The sequence below is a fragment of the Passer montanus genome, unplaced genomic scaffold (assembly GCF_014805655.1).
Source record: "Passer montanus isolate IOZ18808 unplaced genomic scaffold, ASM1480565v1 scaffold87, whole genome shotgun sequence".
NCBI lineage: Eukaryota > Metazoa > Chordata > Aves > Passeriformes > Passeridae > Passer > Passer montanus.
The window spans coordinates 1,728,314-1,747,439 of NW_024374034.1; the positions used below are offsets into that span (position 1 = coordinate 1,728,314).

Here is a 19,126-nt window from a genome sequence, read left to right on the forward strand (position 1 = left end):
TTTCATTCAGGCCCAATTTGGAACTTTATCTGATTACTTTGAAGCTCTGCTCAAAGAAAGCAATTTGGGTGAAAAGAGCAGCAATTCACTTTTTCCTGTTTTAAGTGGAGACTTCTTCACCTATGCAGACAGAGATCATCATTACTGGAGTGGGTACTTTACATCACGACCCTTTTATAAGCGCCTGGACAGAGTCTTGGAATCCTACATAAGGTAAATCCTGCCATCCAGGACATTCATAATGTGTTTCTTGGAACACAGGAGAGATTAATGTGTAAGTATTTGTCATGGTTTAACCTCAGGAAGCACCTTGCTCACCTCCCACCAGCAGGATCTTGAGGGGAATTGGAAGGGTCAAGGCTACAAAACTCATGAATTGAGATAAAGGCAGGGAAAGCAAAAGCCACACGTTCAAAAAAACAAAGTAAGGAATTGTGGCTATGTTGTGAACTTTTTTAGAGAAAAGTAAAAACGTTCTCAGAGGAAGCTGAGAAATAACCAGGAGTATTGGGTACCAAGTGATCTAAGACTACTGGTCTTCTGAAAACTGTCTGCATCATCTTTAAAGTAGAAATTGTTGCTGAATTTTGGTGATGGATTATTTAAGTGGTTCTCCCTTGTAGCAGACATAAGATGATTTACCTGTGTTATAAAGCTCCAGAAGGAAATCTAGGGCAGATGGATATGAGGTAAATTCTGAACATTTTACATAGCCTTCTTGAAGGATTACAATTTCTTTGCTCTAATGGATGCTGCAATAGTGGATCGGGCAAGGGAGGTGTGGAAAGTGGCATTTCAAAGCAAGCTTGGAAACTAGTGGTTTGGAGGTAGATAAAAGTACCTTTCAGAAGAGAAACTGTATCTAGCAGAACTTGTTTTTCCAAGGAATCCAGTTTATACTGTGGTAAGGGGGATGATTCATAGCAAGAATCTTTAATTTTCAGTGAAAATAACGTTGTTTATTACTGCTGTTGGAGAAGACAAGATGTACAAGAGAACAGGAAAAGAAGGAAAATAATATTCTTATAAATTGAATTATCTAGTTAATTGTTTTTTTCAGTTTGGTTAATTTCCTTTCTGTTTCTTAAAATGCACTAAGGATGTAATTTCCTTCAGCTTCATCATAGTCTTATTTTTTCTAGATTTTTAGGTGTAGTTACTTAATTGTCATTTTTTTGGTTTTTATTGCATAGATTACAGAAAAATTCATATTAATTTGTTTGTAGTACTTAAAACTTTACATCATTAAAGAGATTCCTTAATTTAAATGTTCAGTTGCCTTCAGCTTCTGAAAAAGGTTTAGGTCAAGAATCTCTGGTGACACACTAATCTGTCAATCTTCTTATGTATTAAAGTATAGTTTAAAAAAGTACCTGGGAAGTTTTTAGTTTTTCATTATCCTTTGCAAATAACATGTAATTTAAAAAAAAAGTATAGATGTGTTCTCATCATTTTAATATCATATTTTTTGTCAGTTTTGTTTTCAGAAACCATGAGAATCTTCATGAAGGTCACATTAGCTATGAGAACAGCAGGAGTAGGGGTTTTATCTTTTATTTTTTATTTCTTTAAAGTCAAGGAAAATACAGTAGGGTCATATTTAATCCTCAAACTCATGATAATAATTTCCATAGTATGTTTGAGCTAATGTCCATCTATCTGGTGTATGTCCATATTTGTGAGAGAAGGAGCCATGAACGGAAGGTAAATATGTGTGTGAGTGTGCTCTTTACCAAGGATGAAGGTTTGTGACTTCCAGGAGTATGAGAATTAAGCAGCATTTCACTGTTACATAATAGCCAGAAGATCATGGTCAGTCCCAGGACCCAATATGAAAAATAGCCATTTAATCAAGAGAAGAGTTGGTTAAGGTTTTTCCTGTTTGTTTGAGGGTTTTTTTTGGGTGGGCAGGGTGTAGTAAAGAAGTGTAAGAAAGCTTAAGGACTTTATAATGGAGATTGACAATTATTTTAGTCATTATTGACTTTTTAATCTTAAGTGAAAGATGGATGGATTGAAGTAGTTTAAAGGGTGATAAAATATGTGAACAGAAGTTTATTTCATGTAATGAAAAGATACAAAGAACAGGAGCATAGTTTGAGACAAGTTAGGGACACAGTTTTTGGTTTTATTAGTTACTGATGTAAACAGGGAAAAATTACAGTAAATCTGCAAAAAGAAAATTGAAGTGATTTAGAAGGTGAATACTACAGTGATACTTCTAACTATACAGATGGATAGAAAGTACTACATCTTGAGAGTTCAAAATCTCTTGGAAATATTATTTATTTAGGTTAAATATAAACCAGACCTAGGGAAGGTAAGCTAGTTGTAGGCCTTGACAAATAAGTGAAGCAAATTCTGGTCTATTTGCAGTGTCCCATCAGGGACAGTTGCTACAAATTACAATGAAGTAGAAAATTTCTGAAAACGGTATTAGGTCATCTGCTGTAGTTTGAAACAGATGTGAGAAAACCAAGGCTTTATACAGCTTTTATGGAAAGGTATTAGGTGCTTACCTATAAGATGAAGTGTTCTCTAATACAGCGTTGTATTTCTGAGTGTCTTTCATCATTGACCATTGAACCTTTTTAGTGTTTAGAAAAATATTGAGATATGAAAGGAAAATTCTGCATCTGAGAGATGTCCCTATTAATAAAAAGTAAGTTAAAATTAATTGTGGGGAAGAAAATCTCACCTTATATTAATGACTAAAATTTGTTGCATTCTCTTCTTTACAGATAAGTTAGGTCAGTGTTTAGTGGCTAACTCGATTTTTTGAAGAAAGGTGAAATGCTTTTGAACAGGGTTTATTCACTAGATGAATGAGCATCTGATTACTTTTTTTTCAACTAAAATATTTTCATTTTTCTTTCAAATTAAGCTGCAATAGGAAAAAGTAGGAGGGGTTCATAGAAGTTGGAATTTGCATTAAGCGACATTTAAATTGCAGTGACTAAGGTTAATCTAGCACTGGTAATTAAATACAGGACTTATAACTTTTTAACACCTTGATTTTGTATGTAGCTTCCGAGCAAATACCAAACCAGTAAGAGCAAAATCTCCACCTGTTCATGAAATATTGACAATATAAAATAGTTTAGGCTGTTATATGTATAGCACACCTTTCAGTTTACTTGGGTATATGGTATTTGCAGTTTTTATATAACTGTTACCTATGTGTTGGATAGAGATGAAGAGAAAATTGAGTCTAAAGGAGTTTTTCATGTTAAAAATTAATATCATGCATAGTCTGAAAACAAAAGGGTTTTTTGTTAATTTTTTTTTGTTTTATATAGTTTAAAATTGAACACATGCCCTTGCTGACAACTTGGGTAAATAAAAGACTTAACTCCTTTTCCTTTTCTTTTTAATTTATTACTTGCAGGCCTAGAAGTTAACATTACATGTTGTTGTGGTTTCTTTGCTTTTTGTGTCATTAACCTGTATCATCTTTGTTGCTTCAAGTACTTGAGAAATGTTCATTAACCTCTAATAAATTTTGAAAAATAATCTGATGTTTTTCAGACTTGCAAAAAGAGAACTATAACATTTTAGGAGAAGATGGGAAAAAAAGTTAATTGATGTTTTCCCAGCATTTATGCAGGCATTTTTGCCAGTTAAATATCCATAATAACTGGCAATTATGGGGATATTTTTTGCAAAATACATTTAGATTCTCATAAAGCAAGTGAGAATCTAGTGGTAATATTTTAGAGCTAGGCTTTTGCAATAGATGTAGAAGAGAGGGGCTCTGCATTCTGTTCTTTGTAAGGGTTTTGGAATCCAGTGTTCTCTCCATTCAGATGAGTGTAGTGAGGAGGTGCATGAGATGATTAAGCCTTTAGAAAAAATTAGTTTGCTTTAAGTGCAAATGTCAGAATAGATATTCAACAATATAGAGATTAGTATATTTATTTAAAACAAATTTATTTGATTAATAAGTTGTTTTTTGAAATGGGAATTATATGCTTCTTGTGAGGCACTCTATCCATGCTGTGAGGTTTTAAGACCAATTCCATATACCTCTCACACATTTATAACTGTGTATTTTAGTTTATGCTGTCATATTTTTATTTTAAAGGTTCATTTTCCATCACAGGAGTCTTGAAGGAAGCAACTGTATGAAGATAGGCTAAAATGTGTAAGAACAAGGTTTATAGAGCTTATGGAACTATTTACCATTTATTCTTTAGATCAAGCGTGTTTTGCTTTTTACATTTTAACCCTGTATAAATACTTCATTATTCTCTGCAATTCCAGGGCAGCTGAAATTCTCTACTCATTGGCTTTAGTACAGTCCAGTAAATCTGAGAAGATGAGTGTATTTCCTTCTGTGGATAATTATAAATTGCTGACAGAAGCTAGGAGGAACCTTGGACTCTTCCAGCATCATGATGCTATTACAGGAACAGCCAAAGATTGGGTAGTTGTGGATTATGGCACCAGGTAAATTATTATAAATACATAAATTTAAATTTTAATATCCTTTTGAATTTTTAAAACTGAAGTGTTTTTTTCAGACATACAGATTTGATATAGCAGCATACTTCACTGAAAGTGTAGAGGTGCTCTACATGAGAAGTAGATTTGATTACCCATGCTCTTCATGTACACAATATTTTTGAACCCTCTGAGTACGAATTTGGTGTCTGTACAAAATTTTGATATTTCAAAAGGTAGACATATTACTGAGATTTCATTAATAACAGTATTTTTCTGCAGTAAGTAGGAGAACTTTTTGTATTTGTCTGTCATAAGCAATAATCAAAGATGTGCTAATTTAAGCATATATTCCTTGGAAAATCCCACCTTATCCACACCCTCTATGGCCTACCTATTTTAAAAGTGGAAAATCTTTTTTGTGTTGAAAATCTTCTACTTAATTTGTCTGTCATTGTTTGTTGTTTCATCTGGGGGATATTTCTCAGTATTGAGAAATCATTCTGCTAGCATCTTCATCGATTTTTTTGAAGAACATTGCATGATATATGCATGTCTGTGTATACATATGCTTTAATTATGGGTCTATTCAGAAAATTGCTTTATATTGGAGTGTTAAGAACTAGTACATTTGATTAATCGAGGTGATGATGGTAGACTGATGGTATAGCATGTTCATTAAATAAGTATTGTTTTAAATGCATCTAAAATACTCTTTCTTGTTTAAAACTATTTAAATTCCATATTTTTAATCTACTAAATCATAAGTATTCACAATGCACTTAGTTATGAGAGAGTGAAATAAAGGCTTTTTTCACTTTACAAATAAAATTATCCATCTCTCTGTCTTTAGAAATTTCTGGATATTCTGGTAGTTTATATAGTTTGTAGGTTATATTTTTTGTGTTGCTGATTGTTCTCTTAATCCTGTGTAAATACGGTCTTGACTTTCTGGCCAGTGTTTCAGGTTTGTTTCCACTATAGAAACTGAAAATTAAATATACAAATTGCAAACTTTCCTAAGATTACCATTTTGAAAAAAGTACTTGGTATGCTACTTTGGTAGCACAGCATACAGGAGGAGATGTACCTCACTTTCAGTATGCAAGACAAGAATATAATTCAGAATCTTTCTACATTTTTCAGGCTGGTCACCCATTGCAACTAACTGTTTTAATTTCATGCTATATTGATGCTAAAATATTTATTTTTCTGCAAGTCATATTTTTGAGTTCCTTAATGTTTTTAAATTTTGATGTTACAATATTGAATAAAGCCAATTGAAAAATAACTAAGATTTTAAATGTTTTAACAGGCTTTTCCATTCAATAATGAATTTGAAGAAAGTAATAATTGACTCTGTTCATATTCTTATCCTAAAAGACAAAAGTGCTTATAACTATGACACAGCAACTCCACTCCTGAAGATGGTGAGCTCTCTTCCTTGATTTTTTCCAAAAATGAAATGTGAACTGTCTTTTGAATTCAGTTTGAGTAGCCCTGGGAAAAATCAGAACTATATTTACAACTAATGCCTTCTCAGAAATGTGCTACTTATCACTCTTCACATTAACTGAAGATACTAGAAACTAAAAAGTGAACATGTCAGCAGTTGATGCTGAAAAGAAGCATCAACACATGGCTAAAGGAAAGGGACTTATTTTGTTCCCCTTTGGGAGTTAGATAGTAAAAGCAGGTGTTCTAATTTTCTTGTAGACATAAATATGTTGGTGACTTAAGTGATATACATAAGTGAACATATAACAGTATGCAGTCCTGCAATTTTACTTTGCTTCACAGAGGAACTTGAGAAATGTGGGAAGAAGAAAATTCCCATCCCTAACTGAAGTCTAACCTTCGTTTGCAAGATTAGGTCAAGACAATACCTTGTGTTCTTTTTACTTTGCTGAAATTATTTGAAAGAGGAATGTTCAGTGAAATGGACAATGAAGTCAGCAATGGATTCTCATGTATCATTTTGAGACCTATTTTACAGTGAAGAACACCTTGAAGAAACACACTTGCTAATATTGTTTCCTTTCAGAATTCTTTGTTTCTTTGCTTTCTGAACAAAAGTGCTCTTCTGTGACAGCTATGAATTTTTAGGAAGTCTACTTAGTGCATTTACCCTGAAGATAGACAAAATGAGATGCTTTAAGTTCTTTGTGCATAAACACAGTAGGGTTAAGACAGTCTTTATTATATGATTATCTCACATTTCTGACATAATAATACATTCTACTGCTTTAGTTGTGCCAGGTGTGTCATATCTTGAACTATTTTTTCAGTCACATGTATGCATAAAATTTTTTTGTTAAAATAGTTCTTTATAATTTTTATTACTTTTATACAAATATATATGTATAATTGTATGCTGCATGTGTGTGCTAAGTGCTTGTGTGTCACAAATATATAGTTTTTCTCCTCTTTGGAAAATGAATTTGCACTTTCATAAAGTAGGAATATTTTGAAGCATTCATGGGATGAAGGTTTTACTCCTGCTCTGAATTATATTGGAAGATGTCGCAATGTTACATTTTATTAAACTTTTGCTGTTCCTGTTCTTCATCAGTCTGGATTAATACCTCTGCATTGTAGAAGTACTAATAGCTGTTTAAACTGTGTATTGCCAAGGAGCATACTAATTCAATAAGCTATTATTACCACTGTGAAAGCAGAAATTAAAAAGGAAGTTGTTATTGCAATGAATTTATTGTATCTATATAAAACAAAAAAATAAGGTGATTACAAAAACAGATTAAGATTTATCTGTTTGCCATACAATAGCTGCAGCATATCATTAATCTAGTGTCTCTGCTATGCATTGGGTATAGCAACAAAAGCTTTTTAACGTGGGATTTGTAGACTGCTAACAGGAGAACTTCAGGATGCTTACAGAACACCTCTGCAAACCTTGAGTTAGTTGGAAGTTCAAAGACGTTAATTTTGGAGTGGTATTTTGGTGACTGATGGAAGCTAACATCAGAAATTGCTCAGCAATAGGCATTCAGAATGAATATCGAGAGAGTTGAGAGCGACAAATGGTGAAGACTCTGAGACTGAAAGTGGCTGTTGTTTTTGAGGGATGAAGAAGTCAAAAGCACTTAGAGGAACAGAGCACAAGACCATAGCAGCAGCATTCCCGCAGGAAGCAGGGACAATCAGGGAAAAGTTCCTTTTCTTGGAGGCAGAAAAAAGGAAGTTGGGAATAAGACACTATTGAAGACCTGTGGAATGACACCACTTGCACGTTTCCACTCTTCCTAATTATTAGTTGCACACAAAAGCATCACGGTTTTCACATTAATACTTTGTACATATTTGTTAAGTTTTACAAACTCTACACTAGTAAACAAGCATGAAATCACTTCGAAGGCAATACACTGAGAAAGAGAAGACCCTTAAAGATCCCAGAATGACCCAGCTTTTGGTTGGATCATGGATGAGTTTCAAAATGTAAAAATAAAACTGCAACCATTACACAATTCCTGTACATTAATCTTAGTTCTTTCAGTGCAGAAGGAAAATTTAAATGTAAGTGACAATTGCTGGATTTGAAAGACATTATTTTAAGAATTTTTTGAGGAACTGAGAACTCTGCGCTTCAAAGTCTGTAGTGGTCACCATTTTAAGGACTGACTGGAATGCACTGTGAATCAGCAAATTGGCTGTTCTCTTAGGCTGTGCAACAGTGACAGCAATGTCTTGTCTCTACCTTTCCTCAGTGGAAGTGAACGCTGTACCACACCACACCCCAAATTATGTTTCTTGAAACTTTTCTTTTTGTACAATATAAAGTAACAATGACAGCTCACAGGAGACTACACAAGGAATGCTTGTGATAAGTGCACAGGAGCATATTGTTTCAGAGTAAATTTACAGTAGGAGAAATTGCATAAAAATATGTGATAAGTATTTGCAAAATTTGAAGGAAGTTGGTGATTATGAAGGCTTGTATGCAAAAATGAAAACACGGGTGTAATAATTTGATAATGGAATCTAGTAAGATCTTTAATCAAAACAAATATTTCCCAGTGAATTGGTCAAAGTACGCATCTTTCTTTTGTCAGTGTGAAGTAGTTAGTTTATTAAATTTTGTGGTTTGTCGCCCTCAGTAATGGGCTAAAATTAGATTTGGTTTCTGGTGTTGTTAACATGGTTTTGTACTGCACAAAATGCATATAATCAACAAATCTCATATATTACTCATTGAAATGTATTCAAAAGCAAATTCAAAGATGTTCTCTTGTAGGATGATGTTCAGGCTTCTCAAGATTCTTTGCCACGCAAGACAATTATAAAGCTGACATTGCAACCCAGGTAAATAATTTATATATTACTCAGTGTCTGAGATTCTTTTAGCAGTATATGTGTTTTCACTACCTAGTAAGTAGTTTTTTATGCCGTTTCCTTTATTTTCTTTTTTTTCCAATTTTTTGCTCAATATAGACCTAAGAGTTTTTAAAAAATAAAGAAAATGTTAAAAAGTTATTTTGGGAGATTATGTTAATATCATTATGTCTAATTGAAAGAGGATGCAGCATGTTAAAACTATAGGCATTTCTAACATACTACAGCTGAAGCAAGTGTTGTGTTTGTGTACTTTTACAGCATTGTAATGCAAAATAGAGATTGTGCTTGAAAGAAGCAATAGAAGATTCTAATTAGGCAGAATTACAGGTGCCTCAATTAACTCTGTGAGCAAAATGTTAAGTTTTTATAAAGCCTAAAAAATCACAGTTTATAAATAGTGAATTGTCTTTAAAAATCAAGTAGAAGATAAACTAGGATACTGTTCTCCCTTAATGCCAACTTTCTATTCTATTAAGATGAGTTAATTTTATTTATATGCAGTTGTAGAGTATTTCAGCTATAGAGGATTCCATGAACACTCAGTGTATCCCGTCTGAAATAATGTACACATTCATTTAAAGTGGCTAATTCAAATAAAGTGAATAAGGTGTCTGGGTATGAGAACTACTGTCTGTATAAATCAAATAATGCAAGGTTTTCACTTGCAGAACAGAAGATTTAAGATTAATTTAAAAAGCAGTGAGTGTTATTTTTGCTGATGTTAGTATCTATTTCTCTAGTTCTAGTAGCAAGCTAATAATACTTACTTGCCTAATTGATGCAGATGTCCAACTATTCAGCTGACTGACAGCTACTGTTAAAAATATAGTTAAAGTATTTGAAAAAGTGAGTAAAGTTTAGCTCTTGTGACCTTTTTGGGGGAAGCTGTCTTCAGTCTTCCAGTATTAATATACATAATGTGTCTAGTGTATGCTTTTCTCTAGAGAATGCTTTTTTAAATAGGACTTTCCTTATTGGAGTGCTATATAGATGGCAATAGATTATTTTAAACTAGTCCAAAATGACCAAGAACTCAGGTGCCTATTTATTTAGCTAAAATGCTTTAGCTTTTCAAAATTATCTCCTCAGGTTTCTTCACTGGAAGAGGATTGTATATATGGTATATAAGCACTTGGTTGGAGGCAAGTTATAATGTAGATTTTCTTTGCCATTTGAGGATAGCTTTATTGCCTTTGTTTTCCTTACCTGGGTTAGCTGTTGAAATTTTCCCTGTGCCCGTTTCATCCCCTAATACACCTTTTGTTTGCATACAGTGTTCCACTTTTGTCTCTGCATAATATGTTAAGTTTTTCCCTTCTTGATCTTAATTAATTTCAGACATTTGCCTTTTTTCCCCCCTTTGACTTGTAAATTAAATAAATATATATGACATTACCAATAATATTATTCTGGCAGACTACTGCTGCTATTCTCTAAACTGGTCTTAACTTATTAAGAAAACAATACTAGTAGAGAAAATTGCTAACTTTATGTTGTCTTTATCTGTGAAGATACCATACAGTCATATAAGGTATGATATATATTCCAAAGACTGCAGTCAGAAATGTGGGATAAAGAATGAAGAGGGGAAAAATGAGACAGAAAGGGGAAAGGAAGATTATAAGAGAATATTGATATTACTGACTAAATCTTGGGGTTTTTTACATCCTTTCTTGAAAACACTTTGAAAGTAATGCATAAGTGTACAGTACTTCATGTTTTATTTGTTGTTAAAATTTTAATTTGAATATCTCTTTGTTAAACTGTTTTTGCTTACAAAAATTGGCTTAGTCTCTTTAGGCTTCTAACTTTATCTCTGGTTGTAGTCTGAATCACTGCTAACTTTATTACCATTGGGAAATGTGGTATATAAGCTACCACTGTAACTACTGGTTAAATCTAATATGTGATTATTATGATTATATCTGAATTTTCTTGTAGCATTTCATGAGAAATGTTATTTTCAGTAGAAGCTTAAACTCAACTAAATAAATGTATTATTAAGAATTACTGTGCTTAAACTTCAAGCTTATAAGAAGGAAACTTTTTTTTTCACTTAAAATTTTGGGTCATCAACAGATTTTAAAAACTGATTTTAACCAAAACTTTATTTGCTTATCTTCTCTTCTTAATATTCTTTATTATTCATCTGTGTGTAATTGAATCTCTAGATTTCTTTCCGCTAGTGTATTCTAATATGTCATTATATGACATAGAAATTAAATCAGTGTAACTGGCAAAGTGTTTGAATTGGCTATTTAGCTTTTCTTTGATTGGCTATTCAGCTTTTCATATTTTTGCATTTCTGTGTCAGAATTTAAAAAAGTATGTGCATTCTGTTGTGGTTATTCGTACATGAGTGTGGTTCATATCACCTGTGCTTTTAGAGGGACACTGCTGCTGGGTAACTCATAATGGCTTTTCAAATTTCAGTTTTTCTTCCCCTTATTTTAATGATTGCAAATATAACCAGCTTTCTACAAGACCATGGTTGGTAATGTGCTTTTCGCCTGTTTCATCCATCCTTCCATTTGGGTATTTTTTAGTTAAGTGTTCTCTTCATTGCTCATGAAAGTTGTAGTCGGTAGTGAAAACTGATCCAACAAACTGTACAGGAAAGCTAGGGCAACTTGATTACATGGAAGAAAAGGAAAACAGAAAGAGATCTATCTTTCAGTTGTTAATGTTCTAGTGTGAAGTATCTCCATATTCTTGTGTAGTTGAGAATTATATTTCAAACTGCTTCTAAGCAGGTGCCACCTGTAGCCTATTTGGTATTGTTTCTGCTCCCACCTGAGCATCTCTTCTCTTTAGTGCTGTTGTGGTATCTTTATGAATCCATATATATATTTTTAAAGTAATATGTTCATTTTGATGAAATAAGTGTAACAGGGTATTTTAGGTCTTTGATTCCATGACCTCAGGATGACTAAGTGATCTTATGATCAGGCTTTTGAATACTGAAATTATGGAGTCTTTAATTACACTTAAGTCCTTTTAACTGATAACTGAAGTTGCATACTTTTATAAAAAATATTTCTTTTTGCTGAAAAATGGAGCTTTCACAAGATAACATCCAACTAGAGATGGAACTTCAGTCTTGTTCTGAATTTACTTTAAAATTACTGCATCTCTTGGAGAAAAATCCCATTGAGTGTGCTGATAAATTAGATGCTGGCTCATACTCTCTTACTGCCCAGCAGTTTAGTATAATGATAGGTTTTCAGGAAGAGTCTACCAGAGGTCATACTTTATGAATGGTAAAAGACTTACTCTCTCTGGACTTGGTGGGTGGGAGGTGTGTTTGAACCTCCTCCAGTTTAGGCTGTCAGCAGCAGATGAAGGGCACGCTGACTGTGAGGGGAAGGGTTTTCCAGCTATTGCTATCTGTGCTGTTTTCTGGAAGCAGCATTGCAGGGGAGTATGCTACACAACCAAACGACTGGATTGACTGTCTGCACCAGCTTGGATCTTATCATGATCTTGTTTGGCACAATATTGTAAATCTTAGTGAAAAGGCTTAATAATGGCAATTAGGTTTTATCTCTTCTTCCCCCTTCTTGTCTTAACTCTTGAACCTTCACATACCTAGCTGGGCAGTTTCAATACTGAGTTCTACTGCACTCTATCCTATCTGAACTGAAGATACTATGGTACCGAAAAAATTTTTTAAACCATCAATTTAGGATTTTTTTTTTGTGCTAAATCAGCTATTCTTATAATTTAACAACAAATAACTTTTGTCAACTAATCTTAGAGGATATTATATGATAACCTTCTTATCAGGCCAGTAGCTTAGCAGACACTATTTCCACTAGCTGAAATATTGAGGTTGCCTAGGGGATTAATTATAAGAAGATATCAATTATTTCTTCAAAGATCTGTCCAAGCAGTTTAGTGATATCCACCTTATAAAAGAATGTTTTCTTTTTTCAAATACAATCATCTTGGCTATTATCCTTACTTTGTTATCCATGAGCAGGTTATGGATTAAAATTGTGTTTAATAAAGTTTTGGCCTAAGTTGTGTTTATACCATTAGATCCAAAATGCGTGGTATTTTTTGAGACAGAAAATCCCAATTTACCTCTATAATTTTTCATCTTGATATCTTTTCAAAAATTCACTTGGCAGGGTAGTCACAGCACTTTAATGCAGAAATTAAAGCTATATTGCTAACTTTAATGTGTGACAGAGACAATGTACCAAAGTCAAAAATTCTTGACAGAGCAGTGTGTATGGTATTGTATTTGATTGGATGACTACAACAAGAATAATTTGAGAAGGAAACCTTGTTAGTCATATGCCATAACTGTGTCTTTGTGAGCTTAGAATATGACTGGATCAGGGTAATACTTTTTATTTGTCAACTTTTGCTTTGGTGGTGGTTTTTTTTGTGTCCTTTTTTCCCCCCTTCTTTAGACATATGTTGCTGATTTTGGTGCAATCTATCTAAATTTTAGTCCAATGTAGTTACAAGGAGAGGACCCTCCAACAGCATTTGACATTTTAATAATAAACATCTTAAATGCCTTTTATGCTTGCATTATTTCAGAGGCATATGTATTCCTAGCTATACTCCAAAACTGCTGGGAAAAAAAGGACAGTGGAAGAAAAGATATTTTTGAATCTCAATGAAGAAAAAAATCAGGTTTAAACAAAACAGAAAATAATAGCGTAATATTTAAGCGGTGTTCATAAATGTTTGTGGCAATTTGTGCATTGTTAATATGCACACCTGTTCCCCAGACAAGAAAACAAATCTTGAAAAAACAAGCAAACAAACAAATGCTAACCAAACCAATACTTTGAAGTTTTAATTGGATGAAATAGTGATCGCAAAATGCACAATCTTGTGTGTTTGTTTAAGCGAAACCTCTGTATTAGTATCTTTCAAGGAAGTGGGCAGGATGAGTACTCATTCAGTCAAGTCTTAATACTCACTGCTTCTATTAAGTAACACTGCTTAATGAAGCCCTTCTATTAAGCACACAGTAGTGCAAGTACATGAAAAATTAGAAAACACTTTAGAGGTGATATATGAAGAGCCTGCACTTTAGTTTTCAGTACCCTGGCTGCTTAGGTTGGATACAGCCTAATGGTTTTTTGAAAATTACTTTAAAGTGTTAATCTCAGTGTTCAGCTGCCTGATCAATTTACTAGATTTGAGGTGACCTGTAACCGCCAGGAACATGTTCTGTTTGTAGTAAACTCAAGGTCATTTTGACTAAATTGATTGGATATTTAAAAAGCATTCTCCTTGGTTTTCATGATGGAAAAGCTGTTGCAGAGGCAATGAAATGCTTGGCTGACTCAGGATAACTCAGACATTTGAATCTTGAAATGTTACTAAGTGTGAACTTGAAATAACTACTTCAGTAAAAATCATTCTGGTAATAGTGGTGTTCATTCAAATCAAACAAAAAAGCATGATACATTCATTCTGTTCTTTTAGGTGGAACTTAGCTGTGCAAATATCTTTATGACCAAACCAGCAAACTCTCCATTGACAATGTCCAATGGGGCAGGAAGTGAGGGGTATGGAAGAGTTTCATAGCACCTTGATCTCTTTATTCTCACTCTTTGTGTAAGGTCATAACAGTTTTTCAGAGGTTTCTGTATTTTCTGTGTGAATTTTCTACTTTTTGTGTGAAAAAAAAAAAAACCATTAAAAAATATAATTCAGGCTTATAAGCAGGCTTTTCTCAGAACTGACACCAGGCACTGGTAATTGACCTCTTTAAAAGTTTATCCATGAAGTCCAAAAAAAGCAACAAATAAGCTAAGAGATGAATGCCTGGTTTTGTTTAAGGACTTTAAAGTTGAATGGTGGTAAATTTTTTGAGGTACGATAAGTTTTCATTATGAAGAAGAAAAAAGCAAGTTTGATTTGCAGTTAATTGTACTTAAAAACTTTTTGTGGAATTAATTTTTATTTTTTTAAAACTCAATTTTTGAATGCTATGTTTCTGAATTCAAGTTATTCTAAAAGTTGTTACATTTCAAACTTTTGAAGATTAATTTTTAGTGCATAAAAACTCTTATGTATAAAACCTTTTTTCAGTTTTTTGTCTGTCTTACTGTGGATGACCCAATGACAGTCTGTTCTAAATGTTTTTGTCTGCTGACTGTCCTTGAAATTGCCACTGCAAAAGTAAACCAGTAAATAAGTTCAGAGTTTGTAGAATTCATGGAATCTTTGCATTTTTCTAAATTGCATAAATTTAGTCCTTTCATTTCAATCCATGGAATATCAGCATCTTTTGTTGGAGTTTGCAGTACCAGTACAATCAGACAGTGAAGGTGTTTGGTGCTTCAGTAGCTATAAAAAATTACAACATTTAAATAAAATATGACAATTAGGTCTTGCAATAAATGTCTGGTTTCCTCTGAGAACACTGCAGTGAAAGTATCTTGAAATGCAGAAGGAACAGGTGAACTAAACATACTCTAGGAGAAAGAAAAGCCTGAGCTAGTTTTTGAACCAGAGAAAGTGATCATTATGAAGGGGAATGGTTGAATACAGCTGAAAGATCGTATGCATGCACTTGTTGAAGAAATTTTGGAAGTAGGATATTTTCAGTATATCAGTACATTTGTGTATTATTTATTTTTTTTCCAGGCACTGGCCCATTCAGCCTTTTTACTGGAGTTACCTTGAGGCAATATTGTAGTTAGTCCAAGGCTCTCAAGGCACAGACTGAAGTGATATGGAATACTTAAAAGTCTTTCTGCTTTTCTGAACCAGATTTTTTTTCCCTTCTAAATGCAGATTTATAAAGCCTGCACTACAAGAGGAACAAGGAAAGGATTTTAGTGAAGGTACTTCCTGATCCTGAAAAAGTCAGGGGGCTTCAAGCCCATCTTGGACCTCAGAACATCTCACAACTTTGTGGTAAAAGAAAAATTTAAAATAGTGCCTTTGGACTTAATCCTTTTATCCTTAATTGGAGAGTAGTTACGTGCTCCAGATTAGGATATATGTGCCACTACAATCCATCTAAATCATAGGAAGTATGTGTATCTGGCGTATGTAGTAGGTACAGTTTAAAAGTCATGTCTTGGGTTGATGTTGATTCTTTTTGTGTTCTCAAAATATATAGCTCTTGCTGTGCTGTTGTCTGTGTATTTTGTGAATACTGTTTTCTTGAGGGTGTTCCATGATTTGTTCTTGAGAAAGCCACACAAAGGTCCTGTTTCCTGTGAGAGTGGAGGGATGGATTATGTGCCTATTGTCTGCCTAATTCTGTGCCTTTTAAATGAGCAATGAATATTATAAATATTTCTCTGTAGAGTTATAAAGGAGAGAGTTCATAGGAATGCATGTTCTCTCAGCTTTATTAATAAGTCTGCAGTTCAGATTTGGGGTTGTCATTAGGAAGGGTAATCCTACAGTGATTCTGAAATATCAAGCTAAGGTTATTTTTTTTATAAGCACAGAGTCACTGGTTTTATTTATTTGTATGTTAACCAGAACTGTCAGACATTACTACTCTTAGTAATAATATGTAATTTTAGCATAGCTCTATTTCTAAATAACACGTTTCTTTTCAAATGCTGTTATAATTATGGCATTATATTGTGTTACTTGCAACTCTACTGAAGTTAGTTCTTGTGAATTTACTTATTTATGGGTAGGATCTCTTTATTTCTTGATGTCACCAGTTTACTAGTATAATGTAAAGCTGATTCCTGGATAATAGCTTCTCTTTCCACCTTTTTACACCTTATGAAAGAAACACAAATTTATGTTGTTTGCTGGTAATTTGAGGTTAAGATTACCATCCTACTAATTCTCATGAAGGCTATTATTCGTAAACTGCAGAGGATGTTTTATTTAAGAAGAGGATAAAATCCCACTATTTCTTCATGTATGATTACATTTTATTATATATATATTCAAGATTAATATTCTACTCTAGAATTAACAGTTTAAGTGGATTATAATTTGCTGGTTTGATGTAAGCTAATTTTCTTTTCTTGTTACATCTGTGATAGTATTGATGAATTTGTAAGATGATAGTCTGGATGTGACATAGAGGAATGTATTAGCATTATTTATTTTATATTGTTAGGTAAACTGATATGTCTCCTTTGACTTTATCCAGTCAATTAAAAGACCCATGGGGGAAGGTTTTGGAATCTTCTTTTGGGGAAGAACCTGCTTTTCTTTGACTTAATAGAACAAACAGCTTAATAGAAAGCTGTTTGTTTAATTTGGTTTTTAGTAAACCACCTGTATTCCTACTGCCCCAGATTTTGTGTTTAGATCTGACACTGTATCTGAGAGCACAGGTCCTAATCATTAACAAAAGACTTCTCAATTTAATTAAGTGCCTAGGATTGTACAGTTATGAATGCAAATGGTTTCAGTATCTTCTGTATCTCAGAGGAGGTATGTTTAATCTCTAGAAACTATTGAAATTATTTTAATATAATTAGGTGTGTTGATGCAGTTTAAGTACAATTCACTGTAGTTTGATATGTTGCTTTGACCTTAACTTTGTGCTACCTTCACTCAGTTAATAGGCAGACTTGCTCGTTGCCTAGCTGTTTTCTAAATGTTCATTGATAAATGTTCATTGGTAAATGTTGGATATCACATGTTATTCAAATTATATCAATCTAAGTAGGGTGGATTTTTTGTGCCAAGTAAGGCCAAAAAGCAAGTAAGAATTTCTTTAGGCAACATATTAAAGTCACAAGTTATTTTCTTTTCTATCTGTCATGCTAACAGAGTAGAATGTAAATAGATTATAAAAGTTGATGTCATACTTTGGCATCAAACTATATAGAGTGGCAACAACCACTCTATATAGGGTTAGTATTCAAAACTGTTTTGGTAAACTTGAGACATTATTTAATAATCAAAGAAACAGGCAAGTGGAATTATTGCACATGGCATGGAAAAATAAGGTGTGGACTGACCAAATGGACATTAGTGATGCAGAAGAAGACTAGCTATGACCAGAAGATGGAATTGAAAGTTACTTGTATGGTATCAAAGGCAGTTTTGCTCTTGGATGATTTAAGTGGAAATGTTCTTTGTAAAATGCAGCTGAAATAGTGTGCTATACTCAAGAGTGATGAAGGCTTAATCAAAAATATAGGGTGAGAAGTTGGAAAGAGTTAATAGGAAAACAGGAGCACTAAGTCAAAGAAAGCAACCAAGGAGATGTTGAAAAAGCATCATCAGTTTAGTTTGAAAAGACTAATCATAAGGAAGACAAGTCTATTAATGCATGCAGGTTTGTTACAGTCATTGTACGTACAGTGGAAAATAGGAAGACGTAATTGGAGAAAATGTTTAAAATAATAAAAAAATAACATTATATTAGAAAAACTGGTGCTTGAGCTGCAGAACAATATAATCAGATTTGGACTCTTTCAAGAATAGCAATTGCAGCATTTTTCAAAGTTTGCCCTTCTGATTTCTCATTTTATGTAAGAGGTCAAGCTACATCAGCCTCCTAGTCCACAGCGGAGTTTTGTTAATATCTAGATTTTCCTTTGTATCCTCAGTTTACTCTTGGCAGTCACAGTTGAAAAGGGGTATTTTGTAGTACCTAACATGACCTAAGGCTAGAAAGAACAGTTTGTTTTGTGCATAGACCTCTGTTTGACCAGGTGAAATAAAAGAGAAAAAGAAACTGGTTTGAGATATGTAAAACCTTCCAGTGATCTTAAAGGCTACATGAGGTTTGTATAAGAACTGGTAGGTCTGATGAGAGAGCATTTCTGCTTAGAGTCGTTGTGCACAAACACAGAAATTTGTTGTTGTTGTACAGGAAAATAGAATTTTCTGTTCAGGATAAAAAGGTTTTTTCCTCTGACAAATGTTATTTTGTCACTTGGCAAATCTGTTGTAAAAACTGGAGTGCTTTTGTATCACTTTTAATGAAAGATTGTCTGAGTGCTGGTATTTTAACTGTTTTATGCATTAAATGTTTGCAGAGTGATATTTTGGAGGGTTGTGCAGGTCTTTTTTTGGTGATTTATTTTTATTACTATTGCCGTGGATAGGTGGGTTTCACATGTGGTGAGGACTATTGAGCAGTGCAGTAACTACTGGTACTAACTGTGTAGACTGGTAGCAACAGATGACTTCTCTGTAGGAATGCAAAGGGTCAAGAAATTTCCTCATACAGGAAAATCCTGCATTTTACCTTTGCCTCCACATCCCTCCCTCTCCTCATCCCCCAGAAATTCTGTTTCTAAAAGGAATATCCTAAATGTCCAACGTCAGATTTCTGTAAATTAATTGATATGATTTAACACTGAAAGTGTACTTCCCCTTCTTGAAAAAAAAAACCAGAAAAACTTCTGATGTA

General features: G+C 33.4%; 1 protein-coding gene across 4 annotated transcripts in view; it reads left to right on the forward strand.

Moving 5' to 3' along the window:
• Positions 1-19,126, forward strand: part of MAN2A1 (mannosidase alpha class 2A member 1) — a 103,257-nt gene that overhangs the window by 42,166 nt on the left and 41,965 nt on the right. For all 4 annotated transcript variants that reach the window (XR_005630345.1, XM_039733420.1, XM_039733422.1 and 1 more), the window contains 4 exons: positions 11-213; positions 4,264-4,449; positions 5,759-5,873; positions 8,696-8,763. Coding sequence is in view for 3 of the 4 variants with exons in the window: in XM_039733420.1 (XP_039589354.1) it covers positions 11-213; positions 4,264-4,449; positions 5,759-5,873; positions 8,696-8,763 (572 nt within the window). In the remaining variant the exon portion in view is untranslated. The remainder of the gene's footprint in view (positions 1-10; positions 214-4,263; positions 4,450-5,758; positions 5,874-8,695; positions 8,764-19,126) is intronic.